This window comes from Pipistrellus hanaki (genome assembly GCF_964339955.1).
Source record: "Pipistrellus hanaki genome assembly, chromosome: 2".
NCBI classification, from domain to species: Eukaryota; Metazoa; Chordata; class Mammalia; order Chiroptera; family Vespertilionidae; genus Pipistrellus; species Pipistrellus hanaki.
The window spans coordinates 133,924,551-133,943,585 of record NC_140504.1 but is presented as its reverse complement, the minus strand read 5'-3'; the positions used below and the strand labels follow the sequence as shown (position 1 = coordinate 133,943,585).

At 39.8% G+C, this 19,035-nt stretch overlaps 1 protein-coding gene across 8 annotated transcripts in view; it reads right to left on the bottom strand.

Moving 5' to 3' along the window:
- Positions 1-19,035, bottom strand: part of EVI5 (ecotropic viral integration site 5) — a gene marked incomplete at its 5' end in the record, with an annotated part of 180,047 nt that overhangs the window by 111,321 nt on the left and 49,691 nt on the right. For 7 of the 8 annotated variants that reach the window (XM_084873411.1, XM_084873412.1, XM_084873413.1 and 4 more), the window contains 5 exons: positions 1,752-1,812; positions 11,807-11,904; positions 12,009-12,098; positions 13,075-13,218; positions 17,597-17,722. In XM_084873411.1, coding sequence (XP_084729537.1) covers positions 1,752-1,812; positions 11,807-11,904; positions 12,009-12,098; positions 13,075-13,218; positions 17,597-17,722 — 519 coding nt within the window. Of the gene's footprint in view, positions 1-27; positions 547-1,751; positions 1,813-11,806; positions 11,905-12,008; positions 12,099-13,074; positions 13,219-17,596; positions 17,723-19,035 lie in introns of those variants that run through there. The other variant, XM_084873410.1, reaches the window with a different exon arrangement.

Sequence of the window (19,035 nt, the reverse complement as noted above, 5' to 3'; positions counted from 1 at the left end):
AAGATTTTATAAAAGGAACAGACTACCTTTGAGATCAGCATACTTTATTTACCTGATATGTCCCACTAATATTTTTAACTTTCTTTTTTTTTTTTCCAGATTCTCTTCTAATAAATAACTTTATGCCATCTGTTTTTGCCTAAGACAAATGGAGCTGGCAAGCAAAAGTATTTTGTGAGGTAACTGAACTATAACTTCCCCCAAAAAACAAAATTTGAAAAAAAAACTGCAAATATAGGCTAACATCTGCAGTTATCTTTTTGAAAAAGTCTTTTGTTGTTCCTACATTCGTGGGACTTAATTTTAGAGAAATTTTCTTCAAGAGCAAGAATTGTTCATAGACCTGAGATCACTGTTTCCCACAATAACAGAGCATGACGAAATGAACTGGATGGCTTCCCCATCCTCAGATTCTTGATTTGCAGTTCCGAATATTCCTGGTATGCGATAACCCATACTCTCTCCCCACTCATCAGGATGACGTACTTTTTACTTTCAGTAGATTGAAGTAGAGGGTATAATTAATTTTACCCTTACTCATGGTACCTAAAAGAAAAGCAAATGGTAGAGTAGCAGTTGGATGACAGAATTTTTAAAGGGAGGGGGAAAACATCCACAGGGATCTTTTCTGTCTCCCTCTCTGTCTTAAACATGTAGAAGTATCCATTTCCAATTAATAAGAATAGGGGGCAAAATAGAAATAAACCATCTAGAGAAGGGAGTCAAAGTTGGTAAGAGTGGTCACATAGAAAAATAAGGAAGATTGTCTCCCAGGGGGCTTTTTGAGGAGGATCACACAAGAAGGAATACTAAAAGAACCCATTCCCTTGTAAAAAGGACATGTAGGGTGTGAGTAATACAGTGGCACTACAGCAAGGCTGATACATGGCTGATTAACTGTGAATAAGATGGTCATCTAATGCCCGGCCAGGTCCAAATAAAAAAATCAGACAGACACATCCACACACAGAGGGGTTTTTTCAAAGTGGAATCACTCAAGAAATACTGTTTTATCTTGTTTTTTTGAGGAGGTGGGGGCAGGTTGCACTAACTCATCCTACTACTAATCATCTCCATCCTAATGTATCAGCATAAAAGCCAATAAAACTTGCCTTAATTCAAACACAATGACAGATCCTCAACCTAAAAATTTCTGGCCTTATAAAGGGTACCAATAAGAATTTTAAGGTATATATAGAAATTTGTATGTTCTTTAAATTGAAAATCTACTCGTTTCTCTGGAGAGTAGTTAAAAAATATAACATTTGCTTAGTGATGAAAAAACTGAATTAGCCAAAGCTTCCTGCATTTCTAAAGCAGCCATAATTAGTTCTATTGCAATTATTTGTGCTATTTGGTCTACCTTAGGCTATAGTGCTGTTAGTGTCAGCATGCTGTGGATTATCTTCTCTGCAACATTTAAAATATCCTTAAATGGAATAATTATCTTACCCATAGAAGTATTTTCTCCTGATGACCCACCAACATATCTAGTAAAAGGGAAGAGCTGCTCTCTTTTACACTAGAATGAAAACCACCCTGGTCACATTATTCTGGTTTTTGAAACATCATTTTTAGCTACAATTAGTGGGACAGCAAATAAATTTATCAATCAATAAATACAAATATCATTGCTAAATGTGCTGCTATAAGTAGGTAATAAATATATTAATATAACCTAACATCTACTGCCAAATAACTGACTTCCATCAATGTACATTCTGCATGTTTAGAAGTGCTGAGATGCTTACTTTAATTTCAACTTGCTCTTCCATTTCTTTAGTTTTTATTGTAGTGTATTCCTTTTCAAGCCTAAGAAGAAAGAAAAGGCGTATTTTGATTCAAAAGTAGTTATTAAATTATAAAATTTAACACTATATATTAAGACAAAATATAATTTCACTAGGTTCCCCCAACATATATTATATATTGAGATATTTAATGAGAAAAATCATTCAAAGGGTTGCATAAATTCTTACAAAAATTACTTCAAAAATAAGAAAAATAAGAACCATACAAAAGTAAATTTTAAAACAGCGATTTTTAACCCTTTTCATCTTACACATAAACTACTAAAATTCTGCACCAAAAAAAATACATGTCTTGCAGATCATTTTATTTACAAAAAATAATAGTAATAGTAATTATCTACCCTTTTTCCTCCAAAATAACTTTTTTAAAAAAATCAGGTGCCTACACTTATATATAAGGATTTCTGTTACCAAGAATTAACCAATCAGACACAACCTTATTATGCAACATGACCAATAAGAAGCAACTCTATTATATGACCTATATATTTATAGCTCAAGGTAGAACATTCATACCAGATAGCTACTATTATGTTGACTATTGCCATTTCTTTTATTTGACAATTTAGAGGAAAAGAGGTCAGTACCCCTAACTAAATAGTCTGGTATTATATGTTTTAAAATTTTTTGTGGCGCGCAGGTGGAAAAATCGCTGCTTCAGAAAGTAAAATATATAAGGCACAAAACAGAGAACTAAGTGTACAGTTTCAATTCAGCACTAAACTTATACAAAAGAACTACCCATCCTCCCCCCTCAAATTAAAATTTATCTGTAGAGTTCAATCAAAGAGATCTTAACCAAAAAGAAAAGCTTAATAACAGGTATACATTCTCAGCAATGCATTGGTAAGCAAATTCATCACTGTGCAAAAAGCACAGGCCCTACCTGATTTGGCTCAGTGACTAGAGCATTGGCCTGAAGGGTCCCAGGTTCGATTCCAGCCAAGGGCACATGCCCGGGTTGCGGGATCGATCCCTTGTGTGGGGTGTGCAGGAGGCAGCCGATCAATGATTCTCTCTCATCATTGATGTTTCTCTCTCTCTCTCCCTCTCCCTTTCTCTCTAACATCAATAAAAATATGCATTTTTTTTTAAAAGCTCAGAATGAACAACATAAACTGATGAACAAAAACAGATCCAGAGACAGAGAAGCATCAATCAGACCATCAAACCTCAGAGGGAAGATAGGGGAAGGTGGGTGAAGGGGGAGAGATCAACCAAAGGACTTTCATGATTTAAAAAAAAAAAAAACACTCAGGAGCCATAAAGAACCAAAATAGCACAAGATTAAATCAAATAGAAGAAAAAATGATACAATGAAGAGAAGCAATAAACAAAAGATGTATGAGGCTGCTGCACAGGTGTATGTATGAGGTATAACATGGCATGTTTCTTTTTTGTAAGTAGAAAGCATGCATTCTAAAATAATAGTAAAACAAATTTATAAACCGGTAACATAGTTGTTTACTATCAAGTATTATGCAATGTACATGATTGTATGTACTATACTTTTATAAGACCTGCAGTACAGTAGATTTGTTTACATTAGCATCAACACAAACACATGGGTGATGCATTATATTATGATGTTACCATGACTACATCACTAGAATATAGAAAAATTTTAGTCCCATTATAATCTTACTAGTGGCCCAGTGCACAAAATTCGTGCACAGGGGAAGGGGTAATCACTCAGCCCATCCTGCCTCTCTCCAATTGGGGCATGTCCAACCCCCAGTTTAGGGAATCAGGACTAAACTGACAGTCAGACATCCCTCTCACAATCTGGGAGCACTGGCTCCTAACCGCTCACCTGTTTGCCAGCCTGATTGCCCCTAACTGCCTCTGCCTGCCTGCCTGATTGCCCCTAACCCCTCTGCCTGCCTGCCCAATTGCCACTAATCTCTCTGCCTGTCTGCCTGATCACCCCTAACTGCCCTCCCCTGCCAACCTGATCTCGCTCTCCAACTACCCTCCCCTGCCAGCCTGATCTGGCCCCCAACTGTCCTCCTCTGTCAGCTTGATCTTGTCCCCAACTGCCTTAAAACCCCTCCTCAGATCACCTTAGGTTCTGCCTTCACAGTTAATCCAGATTAGGTTCTGACTGGTCAGTTTCTATGCCAGTCAGCATCAAAAGCTCCGCCTCCTAGACAGCCACTGGCTCCTTGCAATTCACCCAGATTTGGTTCTGATTGGTTGGTTTCTATACCAGTCAGTATCTCCAGGCCTATTTCCAGCCCTGATCAAAGAGGCAGGGCTGATCAGCAGCCCCTGAGGAAGACCAGAGAGAAAGAGACACACGCTGCTGGCCAGGCCCAAAAAGAGAGAGGCAAGGGCTGATCTACAGCTGGCACAGAGGCTACAGATCAGATCCTGTTTCTCTCTCCAGGTCTCTCTCCGGGACTGATCCACAGCCCCCTCAGCAGTCAGCACTGACTGCAAGACTGATTTCTGGTGTTTGGTCGAGCCTTTGGTCATTACGGTCACTGCCTTCTTATATATATATTATAGATGGGATCACCTTCGTTTATTTGGTCCGTTGTTGACCAAAAACATGGTTATCTGGCACATGACTGTATAAAACTGACTAACATATTTATAATGGGGGAAAGGGGACAACTATATCTAACAAAAGAATTCCAATTAATAAGCATAGAAGGAGTGAGGCAAATACAAAAGTCACCATTAGAACTCCACACTGGTAACTGCCACAGGTAAAAAAAAAAAAAAAAAAAAAAAAAAAAAAAATCAATGAATTCTAAAATTAGTGAATAAAAGCTTAAGCATAGTTTCAAAGCAATTCTCCAAAAATATTTAACAATATGGGGGAAATGGTAAGTCTATAGTACAGAATCCTAGCGGACAACATTGGAGCCACTGATCAAAGTTAACATCACCAATAATCACGGACATCAAGCACCCTTGTGAGGATATACTGAGAAGGGCATCTCTCTTCTGTGGTGTCTTTTCCAGTAATCAAGATAAATCATTAAACAAACCCAAACTGAAGGACATTCTACAAAATAACTAATCAGCTCACTTCAGAAATATCAAGGTCATGAAAGACAAGAAAAGACTAAGAAAATAAGAAATGACAAATGAGATATACTTTCTTGCAATTCTACTGTAAGTGTAAACTCATTTTTTAGAAACATATAGAACATAAAAAAGTAGTCCCAACAAATTATTTTTATGTATTTCTCTTGACCAAAAATATTAAGTTTAACAACTCCAAATATTAATAAGGCCAGGCCCCAAATGACCTATAGCTGCTTTTAAAAATTAAATTATCCAGGAATAATGAAATTCTCCCTCAGAAAATAAGAACTTATATACTACACACACACACACACACACACACACACACACACACACACACAAAAATAAAAGGGTAATATGCAAATCAGTCAGGATGCCCACAGGCAATAATCAACAGCAGGCTGTGTGAGGCGACCAGGCTGGGGGAGGGGCAGTGAGAGGCGACCAAACAACCAAATAGCAGATTGTGTGGGGCGACCAGGCCAGCAGGAGGGGCAGTGAGGGGCAGCCAGGCCAGAACAAGGGAGGGAGGCAGTGAGGGGCAACCAGGCTGTCATGGGGGCAGTTAGGGGCGACCAGGCCAGCAGGCAGAAGAGGGTAGGGGTGATGAGGCCAGCAAGGGTGGGGGGGCAGTAATAGACAATCAGGCCAGCAAGCAAAGGCGGTTAGGGGTGATCAGGCTTGGAGGGGGGCGGGGGGCAGTTAGTGGTGGTCAGGCAGGCAGGTGAGTGGTTAGAAGCCAACAGTCCCAGAATATGAGAGGGAGCAGGCTGGGCTAAAGGGACCCCTCCCCCCCACCCCCGTACACAAATTTCGTGCACCAGGCCTCTATTGTGTGTGTGTGTGTTGTGTGTGTGTGTGTGTATATATACGTGTGTGTGTGTGTGTGTATGTGTGTGTATATATATATATATATATATATATATATATATATATATAAAATCTTATTTAGCTAAGAGTAATTTTTAATTGAGGTAAAAATATATAAACAAAGCTTATCATTTCAAATATTTTTAAATGTACAGTTTAGGATTAAATATTCATAAAGTTTTACAGCTATTATCACCAGCATGTCCATAGCACTTTTAATCTTATAAAACCGATACTTTCCCCATGAACCAATAAAACCGCATTCTCCTTGTCTTAGACCCAGACAACAACCATATTATTGTGCTTATGATTATAACAACATTAAGTTTTTCATATAAGTGGAATCATATTGTGACTGGCTTATCACTTTTAGCATAAGGTCCCCAAAGTTAATCCATTTTATACCTATGTCAAAATTTCCTTTCTTTTTAAGACTGTCTTGTATTTGTTGTAAATATAATGTATTTCATTATGTCCATACACTACATTTTGCCTATCCATTTATCCTTAAGAGGACACTTTAGCTGCTCCCAAGTTTTACCTTGGGAGCAGCTAATGAATAATGAATAATGCTGCTATGAATATGGGTATACAAATTAGGTTTTTGAATCTTTACTTTGTTTTTAGGAGTATATACCCAGAAGTGGGATAGCCGGATAATATGGTAATTCTATTTTTAATTTTTTTAAGAACTGCCATATGCGTTCCCATAGCAACCTTGCCATTTTTCATTCCCAGCAACAGTGCACAATGGATCCTATTACTCCACATCCTCAGTAACACCTTTTATAATATTTTCTGTTTATGTGACAGAAGTCATCCTAATGGGTGTGGGGTGGTATCTCACTATAGTTTGGTTTGTTTTTTTTTTCTCAAATGACGTGTCTCACAAGTCTAGAATAAATATTCCAAAAATTTATATGGAACCACAGAAGACTCTGAATAGCCTCAGCAATCTTGAGGTATCACACTACCTGATAACAAACTATACTACAAAGCTATAGTTTTAATTTACATTTCCATAATGATCAAGGACTTTGAGCATCTTTTTTTTTAATGTGATTTTTTTTTTAATTTCCTTATAACTTTTTTATTGATCTTTAGAGAGAAAGGAAGGGAGCTGGAGAGAAAGAAACATCAATGTCCAATCGAAGTTATCATTGGCTGCCTCCTGCATGCTGAGGATCGAGCCCACAACCTGGGCATGTGCCCTGACAAGGAATCTAACAACCTTTTGGTGCAATGCCCAACTGACTGAGCCACTCCAGCCAGAAAGAGCATCTTTTCATGTACTTATTTAATTGGCCATCCGTATACCTACTTTGGAATAATGACTATTCAAGTTCTTTGCCCATTTTTTACTTATTTTTATTTTTTAATTTAATTTATAGGGGTGACATTGGTTCACAAAACCATGCCAGCTTCAAGTGTACAACTCAACAAAACATCATCTGCACACTGCATCATGAGCTCATTGCCCAAAGCAAAGGCTCTATCCATCCCCATTTATCCCCACTTTGCCCATCTCACCCCCGTTTCCCTCTATCATCACACTGTTGCCTATGTCTATTTATTTATTTATTTATTTATTTATTTATTTATTTATTTGTGTGTGTGTGTGTGTGTGTGTGTGTGTGTGTGTGTTTTGCTTATCCCTTCACCTCCTTTACCTTCTTTCATCCAGCCAACCAAGCAGCCTCCCCAGGTTCTCTTTTGCTGACAGTTATCATTTTGTTCCATGTATCCATGCCTCTGTGGGGTTTTTTGTTACTGTTGTTCATCGGTTAATTTTAGATTCCACATATAAATAAGATCATATAGTATTTATCTTTCTCTGACTGACTCATTTCATTTAGCATAATAATCTCCAGGTCCATCTATGCTGTCCGCAAAAGATTTCCTTCTCTTTTATGGCCAAGTAGTATTCCATTGTGTAAATGTCCCACAGCTTTTTTTCCACTCATCTACAATGGCACTTGGGCTGCTTCCAGATTTTGGCTATTGTAAATAACACTGCAAAATAAATACAGGGATGCATATGTTCTTTTGAATTAGTATTTCCGGTTCCTTCAGATATATTCTAAGTAGTGAAAACTCTGGGTCAAAGGCAGTTCCATTTTTAATTTTGAGGAAATTCCATACTGTTTTCCACTATGGCTACACCTGTCTGCATTTCTGTCTATAGTGTACAAGGGTGCCCTTTTCTTCACATCCTCACCTGTGCTTGTTGTCTGATTTATTGAGGACAGCCATTCTAGCATTTGTGAGGTGATATCTCATGGTAATTTTAATTTGCATTTCTCTGATTAGTGACATAGAGCATCTTTTCATATGTCTATTGGCCATCTGTACATCCTCTTTGGAGAAGTGTCTATTCAGGCTCTTTGCCCATTTTTCAAATTGGATTGTTCAGGGGTTTTGGTTTTTAAATATATTTTTATTGATTTAAAAGAGGAAGGGAGAGGGAGAGAGATATATAAACATCGATGAGAAAGAATCATTGATTGGCTGCTTCCTGCATGCCCCACACTAGGGATCGAGTCTGCAATCCTGGCATATGCCCTGACCTGGAATCAAACCATGACTTATTAAATCAGTCAATCGATAACTTATTCCTTGTTCATAAGTCAACACTCAACCACTGAGCAAAGCCAGCTGGGCAAATTGTTTGTTTTTTAAGAGTTGAGTTGTATACTAGTAAGTTCATTATATGTTTTGGAAATTAACCCTTATCAGATGCATCATTGGCAAATATATTCTCCCTTTCAGAGGGATGTCTTTTCATTTTGTTGGTTTCTTTTGCTGTGCAAACGCTTGTCAGTTTGATGTAGTCCCATTTGTTTATTTTTTATTTTGTTTCCCTTGCCTGAGGATATATATCAGAAAAAAATATTGCTACAGGAAATATCTGAAATTTTACTGCCTATTTTTTCTTCTAAGATATTTATGGTTTCACAACTTACATTTTTTTTTTACACATTATGAGTTTATTTTTATGTATGCTGTAAGTTGGTGGCCTCATTTCATATTTTTACATGTTTCTGTCCAACTTTCTCATCATAATTTTTTGAAGAAACTGTCTTATCTCACTGTATTTGTTGTAATGTTCTTGCATTCTTTGTCAAATATTAATTTATCATACAAGTGTGGGTTTATTTCTATGCTCTCTATTCTGTTCCATTGGCTATATGCCTGGTCTTGTACCAATACTATGCTGTTTTGCTTAGTAAAGGCCTTGTAGTACAGTTTGATATCAGGTAGTGTGATATCTCAAGATGGCTGAGGCTATTCAGAGTCTTCTGTGGTTCCATATAAATTTTTGGAATATTTATTCTAGACCTGTGAGACATGCCTTTAGTATTTTAAGTAGGAAATACCCCAAATTTGTAGATTCCTTTGGGAAGTATGGACATTTTAATGATGTAAATTTTTCCATACAGTATATCCTTCCACTTATTTATATTTTCCTTAATTTCTTTCTTTTTAAAAAAATATATTTTATTGATTTTTTTACAGAAAGGAAGAGAGAGGGAGAGTTAGAAACATCGATCAGCTGCCTCTTGCACACACCCTACTGGGGTTGTGCCCGCAACCAAGGTACATGCCCTTGACCGGAATTGAACCTGGGACCTTTCAATCCATAGGCCGATGCTCTATCCACTGAGCAAAACTGGTTTTGGCCTTAATTTCTTTCTTTAGGGTCATATAATTTTCTGAGTTCAGGTCTTTTACCTTCTGGGTTAAATTTATTCCTAGGTATCTTTTTTTGTTGTTGTAATAGTAAATGGGATTGTTATTTCAATTTATCTTCCTGGTAGTTCATTATCCTATATAATAAAAGCCTAATATGCTAAGTGTCTTACCATTCGACCAGTCACTATGACACATACTGACCACCAGGGGACAGATGCTCTGACCAGTAGGTTACCTTGCTGCTGAAGTTTGGCTGATCGGGATTGTGTGAGATATGCCAGATATGCCCTGAAGCTTTCCCATGGTCCCTCTCGGATTGGGACCGATCAGAACTGGGCAAGATGGTCCTGACTGGTCCTAATCAGGACTGGGCAAGACAGGCCAGACACACCCTGGAGCCCTCTCACAGTCCCTCCCCAGCCCAGATCGCACACCAGGGGGTCCCTCAGCCTGGCCTGCATCTTCTCACAATCCAGGACCCCTGGGGGAATGTCAGAAAGCTGATTTCAGCCTGATCCCTGCAGGCCAGGCCAAGGGACCCCATTGGTGCACAAATCTGTGCATCAGGCCTCTAGCTGGTATATAAAAATGGTTCTAAATTCTGAATATTTTTTATCCTGAAACTTTGTCAAATAGATCTTATAGTTTTTTTGATGAAGTCTTTAGGGTTTTCTATATACACTATCACGTCATCTGCGAACAATGAGAGTTTTACTTCTTGCCTTCCAATTTGGATGCCTTATAATTATTTTTCTTGTCTGACTGTGGTGGCTAGGACTTCCAGTATTATGTTGAAGAAGAATGGTGAAAGCAGACATCCCTGTCTTGTTCCTGATCTTAAGGAAAATGCTTATAGTTTTTGCCTATTGAGTACGATGTTAGCTGTGGGTTTATCACATAGAGCCTTAATTATGTTGAGGTATGATCCTTCTATTCCCACTTTACTGACAGTTTTTATCATAAGTGGGTCCTGGATTTTTCAAATGCTTTTCTGCTTCTATTGATATAATCATGCGACTTTTATCCTTCAGTTTGTTTATATGGTGCATCACATTTATTGAATCATGAATATTGTACCACCCTTGCATCTCTGAAATAAACCTTACTTTTCTAAAAATATTTTTTAGAATATTTTTTATTTATTTTTTATAGAGAAGAAGGGAGAGGGATAGAGAGCTAGAAACATCGATGAGAGAGGAACATCAATCAGTTGCCTCCTGCATACCCCCTACCGGGAATGTGCCCACAACCAAGGTAACATGTCCTTGACCGGAATCGAACCTGGGACCTTGCAGTCCGCAGGACGACGCTCTATCCACTGAGCCAAACCAGTTTCGAGTAAATCTCAATTTTATCTAGTTTGCTGATATTTTGTTGAGGATTTCAGTATCTATGTTTATCAGGGATATTGGCATACAATTTTCTTTCTTTTAAGTGTCTTTATCGGGTTTTAGAATTATTTTTTAAAATATATTTTTCTTGATTTCAGAGGAAGTGAGAGGAAGAGAGCGAAACATTAATGATGAGAATCATTGATCAGCTGCCTCCTGCACATCCCCTGCTGGGAATCAAGCTCACAACCCAGGCATGTGCCCTGACCTGGAATGGAACAGTGAGCGCCTGATTCATAAGTAGATGCTCAACCAGAAGCACACCAATCAGGCCAAAATGCACCTTGTTAGTCTGTGTATCCTATCCCTGCATGCTCTATCTAAAATATTATCCCATCGCTCTATGTCCATCATCCTGTTTTATTTTTCCTATATGGCACTTTCACTGATGGATACACACACACACACACACACACACACACGCACACACACATTAGGTCAGTTTTTTGTACTTCTGTAAGTTTCCCACAGGAGGGACTTCCCGCTGTAGTCATCAGTTAAACCCCAGCAATTAGAAACATAAGTTCTTTGAAAATGACACTCTGGAGTCAACTGAGGAAAAGGTCAGTGAATTGGACCACACCATAAAAGTGGTTTTTAAAATAATAGCACACTTACACATATACACTTACCATGGAATGGGAAAGGGGAGTTTTAAAGGTAACCCACAGTGGTCCCATGTACTGCTATGAAGAGCAGTATGAAATTCCAATATTAAATTTGTTACATTACAACCATTTCCACCAAACAAGTGTGGTGATTTAGTGGGGGAACTGGGAAGGGTGGAAATGGAAGAAGGCACAGAATGGACAAATTGTGATAAAAACATAAAGTTAAATTAAAATAAATAAATAAAACCATTACTACCAAATAAAGTACTACAGTTGTATAAACTGAGGAGGGAAACTGAACTTATTATTAGAATGTTTTACCACTTTTATTTCATTTCCTATATGTTTCAACAAATCCCTATTACTAAAAAAGAAAATGTAAAATACTTACTTTTTCATTTTTTTTGAGTTATATTTGACTTGGTAAGCTGCCTGGATTAATTTGTCTGGACCTCCATCAAACTGATGTGGAATGACCTTCTGAAAGTGCTAAGAAGCAATAAAACAAAAACATAAGAGCTACTTGTGCTGTTTATTATTAACTAATTAATAGTAAAATCTAAAGGCATTCAATAAATCATGAACTGACTTACTTGTAACATCCCTTCCATGTCGAGTTGCATCAATTCTGCCTGATTCATTTGAAGAAGTGCTAATCCTACTCGAAACACTATCTCTAAACCCTGAGGAAACAAATCACATAAAGCCAAATTTGTCTCACTTTCCATCAACAAAATTAATCATTCAAAAGAATAATAAGGTAAACATTTAGGAATCTAAACTAGAGGTTGGCAAACATTTTCTGTGGAGTCGGATAGTAAATATTTTCGGTTTTGTAGGCGATACAGTCACTGTCATAAATACTCAACTCTGCCATTGTAGCCCAAAAGCAGACACATCAACAAATGGGCATGGCTGTGTTCCAAGAAAATTTTACTTACAGAAACAAGTGGAAGGACAGATTTGGCATGCAAACCAGTACACAAATCAATTTGCTGGCTCCAGACTTAAACTAATTTAGCTAAGTAATACAAATTAATCTTCCCAAGATGTAATTAATAACAATTAACATTGGGTTTGATTAAGAGGTAATTAAAATACTAATTATACCTTTAGGAGCTATCTTCCACTTTTCACCTATCCTACCTTCCTACCATATTCTCATCCAAAATACAAAAGACAAAAGATCACCTACCACATGTCAATGACAATTAAAGGGCTACTTGTAAGGTGTTCGTGGAAAAGAACTTAATTAGATTCATCACTTCTGGCTCTTTGGATAGCAGATGCATTGCAACATATTAAGTGTAAGGCAAATTTTATCACTCACTAATTCTTACTAAATCAATCAGGAGGTCATATAGAGGTTTAAGAGTGTAGGCTACAGATTTTGATTGCCTAGATTTGAATCTTGGTTACTATACCCACTTATAGGCTATGTGTCCATAAACAAACTAGCCACTTAACATTTCCCTATATCTTGGCTCCCTCATCTATCAAATGGGGAAATGAATAGTACCTGACAGGGGTGTTACAGGTTTAAGTGAGATCCTCCATGTAAGCAGTTTATCATGGGACACCTGGCTCCTTTATTGTTCTCCTCACGGCCCTGCTCTAATTAACCCAGAGATTCCTTGCTCAGAATGCCCATTAGCTTACCTCAGACATAAAGATATCAAATATCCTTGTTGCAATTGGTAGCGGAAAAGTCGTAAGAAAGATAGTCAGAAACCAGGATGATGCATACATTGAGGTATGAAAACTCTGAGACTGAAAATGTACAAAGAGCTCTGGAAGATGTTCCTAAAGAGAACACAATAATTAGTTAAAACACAGTAAGTAAAGTTGGTGATTTTAAACCAGATCACTGGATATACACCAGATTAGCCTATAACCAGACACAAAGATCAGACACCATATGGAAAAGTTAAAATGTAGAACATGATATGTTCAAGATAATGTCCCAGTAACGAAGGGAAAGGAATATGGAGTTAGTTAGGACTTTGGCTGTATCTATAACATTTTATTTATTAATAAAAAGAAAAATTAAAGCAAGCAATAAAATTTTCATATTTGATTAACCTTGTTGGTGGGTAGATGGGTCTGATATTTTCTATGAATTATAGTATTTCAAAAAGACATTTTTAAGGAAAGAAATGCTATCTTGAAATACTTTCAGGTACTATCTATCATTATTCACCTTACCTTCCTACCTTCTCACACAAAATATAGATGCTTTAGCAACTCTAATAATTCAAAACATAAAGGACACATTAACTGAAAATAAACCAAGAGCTTTAAGGGTTGGCACAAAACAAGCTTACTATTTCAGAAAAATAATTTAAGAATCATCTCTAAATCTGCTTTGTCTTTAAAATATAAGAAACACCTCACATATCCCCTTCCTCTCACCACACATAGGAAAAGACAGAGAACTTAAAAACTCCTGTGAGTGCCCGGCCTGCTGTTGAGCAACCTCCCATGCACAGAGAGGTCACAGGGTTCAATTCCCGGTCAGGGCACATGCCCGGTTGCGAACTTGTTCCCCAGCAGGGAATCAATAAAGATATATATATATTTTTAATTCTTGTAGGTAAGGCTGCCAGAGAAAAGGGGACTCACAAAAATGGCTCTCATGCCAGCTCGATCATTAACCTATATTCTTAAGTTCTCCTTTGTCTAGCTGACATTTAACTAAATGAGAATACTTAACACCATTATTTTACAGGACAATATAGCAAACTTATTTTTATATATAGAATATAAAAACTGGCCCTGGCTGGGTGGTTCAGTTGAATGGAACATCCTCCCATATACAAAAAGGCTACAAGTTTAATTTCCGGACAGGGCGCATACTTAGGTTGCAAGTGCAATGCCAGTCAGGGCACAAATGGGAGGCAACTGAGCAGTATTTCTCTCTCATCAATGTTTCTGTCTCTCTCCCTTCCTCTTTACCTAAAATCAACAAACATATCCTCAGGTAAGAATAAAATAAAATAAATAAAATAAAAATTAAATCCAGAAAGGTAAAATATTTCAAAGATATTTTTCATTTAATTTTTATTTCTCTCCTCTTCACCCTCATGAAGTCACTAGACTCTAAATCTTAAACCAGCAAGAGGAAAGAATGGAAACATTATTTTTTAAGATTAAACATTAACAAAATGTGAGATAAAAAGGGAAAGGCACGCCCTGGCCAGTGTTTCTCAATGGTTAGAGAGTTGGCACACCAAAGGGTCACCAATTCCCAGTCAGGGGCACATACCTGAGTTGCAGGTTCAATACCCAGCCCATTGGTTAGGATGAGAGCCAGAGGCAACCAATTGATGTGTCTCTCTCACATCAATGTTACTCTCTCTCTCTTTTTCTCTCCCCCCATCCACCCTCTCTCCCTCCCATTCTCTCTAAAAATCAAGGAAAAAATATCCTCAGGTGAGGATTAACAAAAATTAAAAAAAAAAAGGGGGGGGGGGAGGGAGGAGAAGGCAGGGGAGAGAACTGAAAGAGACAGAAGAGGCAATCTCAAAGAAAATGAACTAACATCAGTGTCATGATATCATGGGCTCCTGTCAGGGGGAAGAGAGCCTTGTCTACATAACAATAATAGGATATAATCTATACATATAAAGAGGTAATATGCTAATTGTCCATTATGGTGTCCCAGTAATGACCAATTTGCATTTTGACAGACCAGCAGGAGGCTGCGTGTGCAGCAGGGGGCGGGCAGCCACAGCCAAGTTCCCAGGGATCTGAGGAGACCGCCTGACAGGAGCCTGGACTGCAAAGAAGGAAAAGAAAGCAGCCAGGGGATCTCTTTCAATCCTCCTGCACAGACACCCTACCCCAGCCCCCGCACTCCTGGGGGGACAGACAGACACCCTACCCCAGCCTCCGCACGCCCGGGGGGGGGGGGGGGGGGGCCGACATCCTACCCTAGCCCTGGCACACAGGGGGGGCAGGAGGACGGACGGACAGACATCCTATCCCAGCACCCGCACCCCCGGGGGAACGGGGAGGCTGACCAGACTGGGAGAAGACCCAGCCTTGGGGGTAGCTGCAGCCTGCACTCTGACTCCCAATCTCTTCCCCCACCACCCCCGCCAGGGGTACCCACAACAGCACACCAGCGAACACCTGTCAGTGCCCAAGGCACCTGGGGCCGCCACTGCCGGGCCCCCTCCTACAACTCCAGAAACGCCTCTCCTCCCTACAACTCCAGACCTAGGAGGAGGCAGGCCTGAGCGGCCCCCAGGGTCAGACCCTTCCCCCTGTCAGCAGCAGTGCCGTCTCCGCAGAGGAAGCACGCTGAACCTCGCTGAAGGTGCAGCCAAACCTCCCCTCCTAGCCGCCTGGCTCCGCCCTGGCCTGGCCCCCACCCCACTCCAGGAGGCTGGAGCCCCGCCCTGAGCAGGTACAGGTGTGAAACAGCCACAGCCAATTTAAAGAATGGCACCAAGTGGGAAGATTTGTCAGTTACTCCCCCTTCAGCCTCGCTGCCCCCCTAGCACCCACTCCTAATGCCCTGCCCCAGGCCCAGGAAACAATCATGCCCTCCTCCCCCAATCAGCACCTGCTACCTGTGAGGATACCCATGGGCTTAAACATAGCAATCCCTTCCCCTTTAGACATCACTTACTTGATGAAACATCTCTAGGTTTATTAGCTCAGAACCTCCTCATGACAACCCAGTGAGGTAGGCGGAGAAGAGATTACAATTCCCATGGTATATGCATATGTATTCATTCAGAAATGAAGCTCAGAGAGGAAAAGTGTCAAGCCCACTGGTTCCCAAGACGCAGCACATGCCTCACAGGGGGGGGCAATTTGATTTTAAGTGGGGGCAATTCGAGAATGAGTTAACAGTAAATTTTTTTGCATTTCTTATGGTTCTAGGGGGACTCATCTACAGTGTATCCTATACAATAAAAGGCTAATATGCAAATCTACCGACCGCAGATGACTAGTTACTATTACGTGCACTGACCACCAGGGGGCAGATGCTCAATGCAAGAGTTTCCCCCTGGAGGTCTGTGCTCCTACAGGGGAAGTACCACTCAGCCAGAAGCTGGAGAGCTCAGCGGCAGTGGTGGGAGCCTCTCCCGCCTTTGTGGCAATGCTTAGTCGACTTAGGCCCATTAAACCATCAGTCAGACATCCCCCCAGGGCTCCCAGACTGCAAAAGTTCTCAGGCCAGGCTGAGGGAACCCTTCCCCAAGTGCAAGAATTTCATGCACCAGGACTCTAGTAGGTCATAAGAAAACATGCATTTTGGCCATCCTATCTAATAAAAGAGTAATATGCAAATTGACCATCACTCCAACACACAATATGGCTGCCCCTATGTGGTCAAAGATCTTACGCCCATGTGGACACAAAATGGCCACCACAAGTTGACCAGCAGGGGAGGGCAGTTGGGAGGGACCAGGCCTGCAAAGGAGGGCAATTGGGGGAAAATCAAGCCTGTAGGGGAGGGCAGTTGGGGGGGACCAGGCCCGCAGAGAAGAGAACTTGAGGGCGACTGGGCCTGCAGGGAAGAGCAGTTGCGGGGGGGGGGGGGGGGGGCCCTGCAGGGGAGGACAGTTGGGGGGGGGGCAGGACTTCAGGGGGGGGCAGTTAGGGGCAATCAGGCTGGCAGGGGAGCAGTTAGGCATCAATCAGGTTAGCAGGGGAGTGGTTAGGGGTGATCAAGCTGGCAGGCAGAAGTGGTTAGGGGCAATCAGGAAGGCAGACAAGCAAGCAGTTGGGAGCCAGAAGTCCTGGATTGTGAGAGAGATGTCAGACTGCCCATTTGGACCCAATCCTGGCAGGGCAGTTGGACATCCCTCAAGGGGTCCCCTAAAGAAGACGGTGCAGGCTGGGCTGAGGGACACTCACCACCATGCATGAATTTCATGCACTGGGCCTCTACTGGGGTTATAATACATTTAGCACATATGCTTAAGGTTGAATGTGAAAATTGCGGTCAGTTCCAAACTGTGATAGTGCAGATATCTGCAGATAATGCCTAAATGAAAAGTAGGTCTAAATTGAATTAATCAACCAACAAATGATCATGTGATTAAAACACTGATTTTTTTCAATTGTTATAATACTTTGAACATTAAATATGCTCAGGTGTCACTCAAACCAAGATGACAAAATATAAAGGCAATATTCCTTTTTTTTAACACTACACTTTTACCTGTATCATGCATTCAAACTGGTACATACAAAGGCCCAATTCTGCCATACTTGGTTTAAAAAGTTCACGAAGTCTATAATCTTGCATTAATTTAACAAATACACAGAAGGCTTCTTCTTCTGGCATCTACATTAGGAGAAAAAAGCAACATTAGGTTAATGTTCTGTGATACACTAATTAAAGTCTATTTAAACTAAGTACCCACCCAACTATAAACATTGTTTTTGAGTGGCCATGTGATACAATGTCAAGATCAACAGACTAAAAATCAGAAGGTTGTAATCTCCCATGTATCACAGCGAATGAAAAGTTAGACAAATCTAACAACCTCTGAGACTAACAATCTCACTTGTTAGCTACTTCCCCCTCCCCTCTCTTACCAGTCAACAAAATAAACACAATTGCTATAATCAGCAACTCTGTAATTTCTTGTGGGGGGAGAGGACAATGTATGGGAGAAATCAATTAATACATGTCAGATGGCTATGAGCGCTATAAAAATAAAGCAAAGGAGAGTAACAGGAAAAGCTGTGGAGATGCTATTTACTTTCCCTACCTAGGTTAGGCAAAGTGCCATGACAGCATTTGAGCAGAAGAGTAGAATACTGAAGGGAACAACTAAGGAAAACAGTCCTGGGAGAATAATATAATGGCCTTGAAATGGAATCAAGATTGGCATGCTCAAGGAACGGCAAACCGGGGACTAATATAGTAGGCATAATGTTACAAATGGTAGTTGGGTTATGGAGGATAAGTAACAGGGAACCAAATTACACAGGCTTTGAGGCCACTGTTAGGATTTGGACTTTTACCTTAAGTGAGACGGGAAACCCTTTTAAACATTCTGAGCAGAAGTGATATGGTATAAGTGTTACAAGAACTTTTAAAAAATACATTTTCAAAGATTCTGTAATTGGGATTTAAAGATATCAACTTCACAATTTATATAACTCACTAGAAAATTATATCAAATAAGATAATGAATGTAAAAGCTCTGTAAGAGCTACACAGATATTCATAATACTTAAGCAAGTAACACTTACCTAAATTATTAAGTCATCTTTCTCAAAAAGATAAAATTGTCTAGTGCTCATTCACTCACATTATACCAGTGTGTTTCAAAAGAGGAAACCTCAAAGGATCTCTAAGCATTCTTCTCACTGACGACTGCTTCCAATAATAATATATTTTTCCTGGCCATGTTGACACAACCAAGACAGGACCCAAGAGTTACTCTTGGCAAAACCTTTCCTCCCCCCTTCCTCTTTTCCTCCCTCCCTTCCTTCCTCCCTTCCAACACACATAACCACAATTCTGCCTTGGAAACCATAATCATTAATCCTCTTACACCCTTCAACCCCATTAAGTAAGTCACTGAAAAACAAAGCAAAACATCCCAGAATTCTCATCCTATGTGATTCTACTGCTCCCCTAATTTA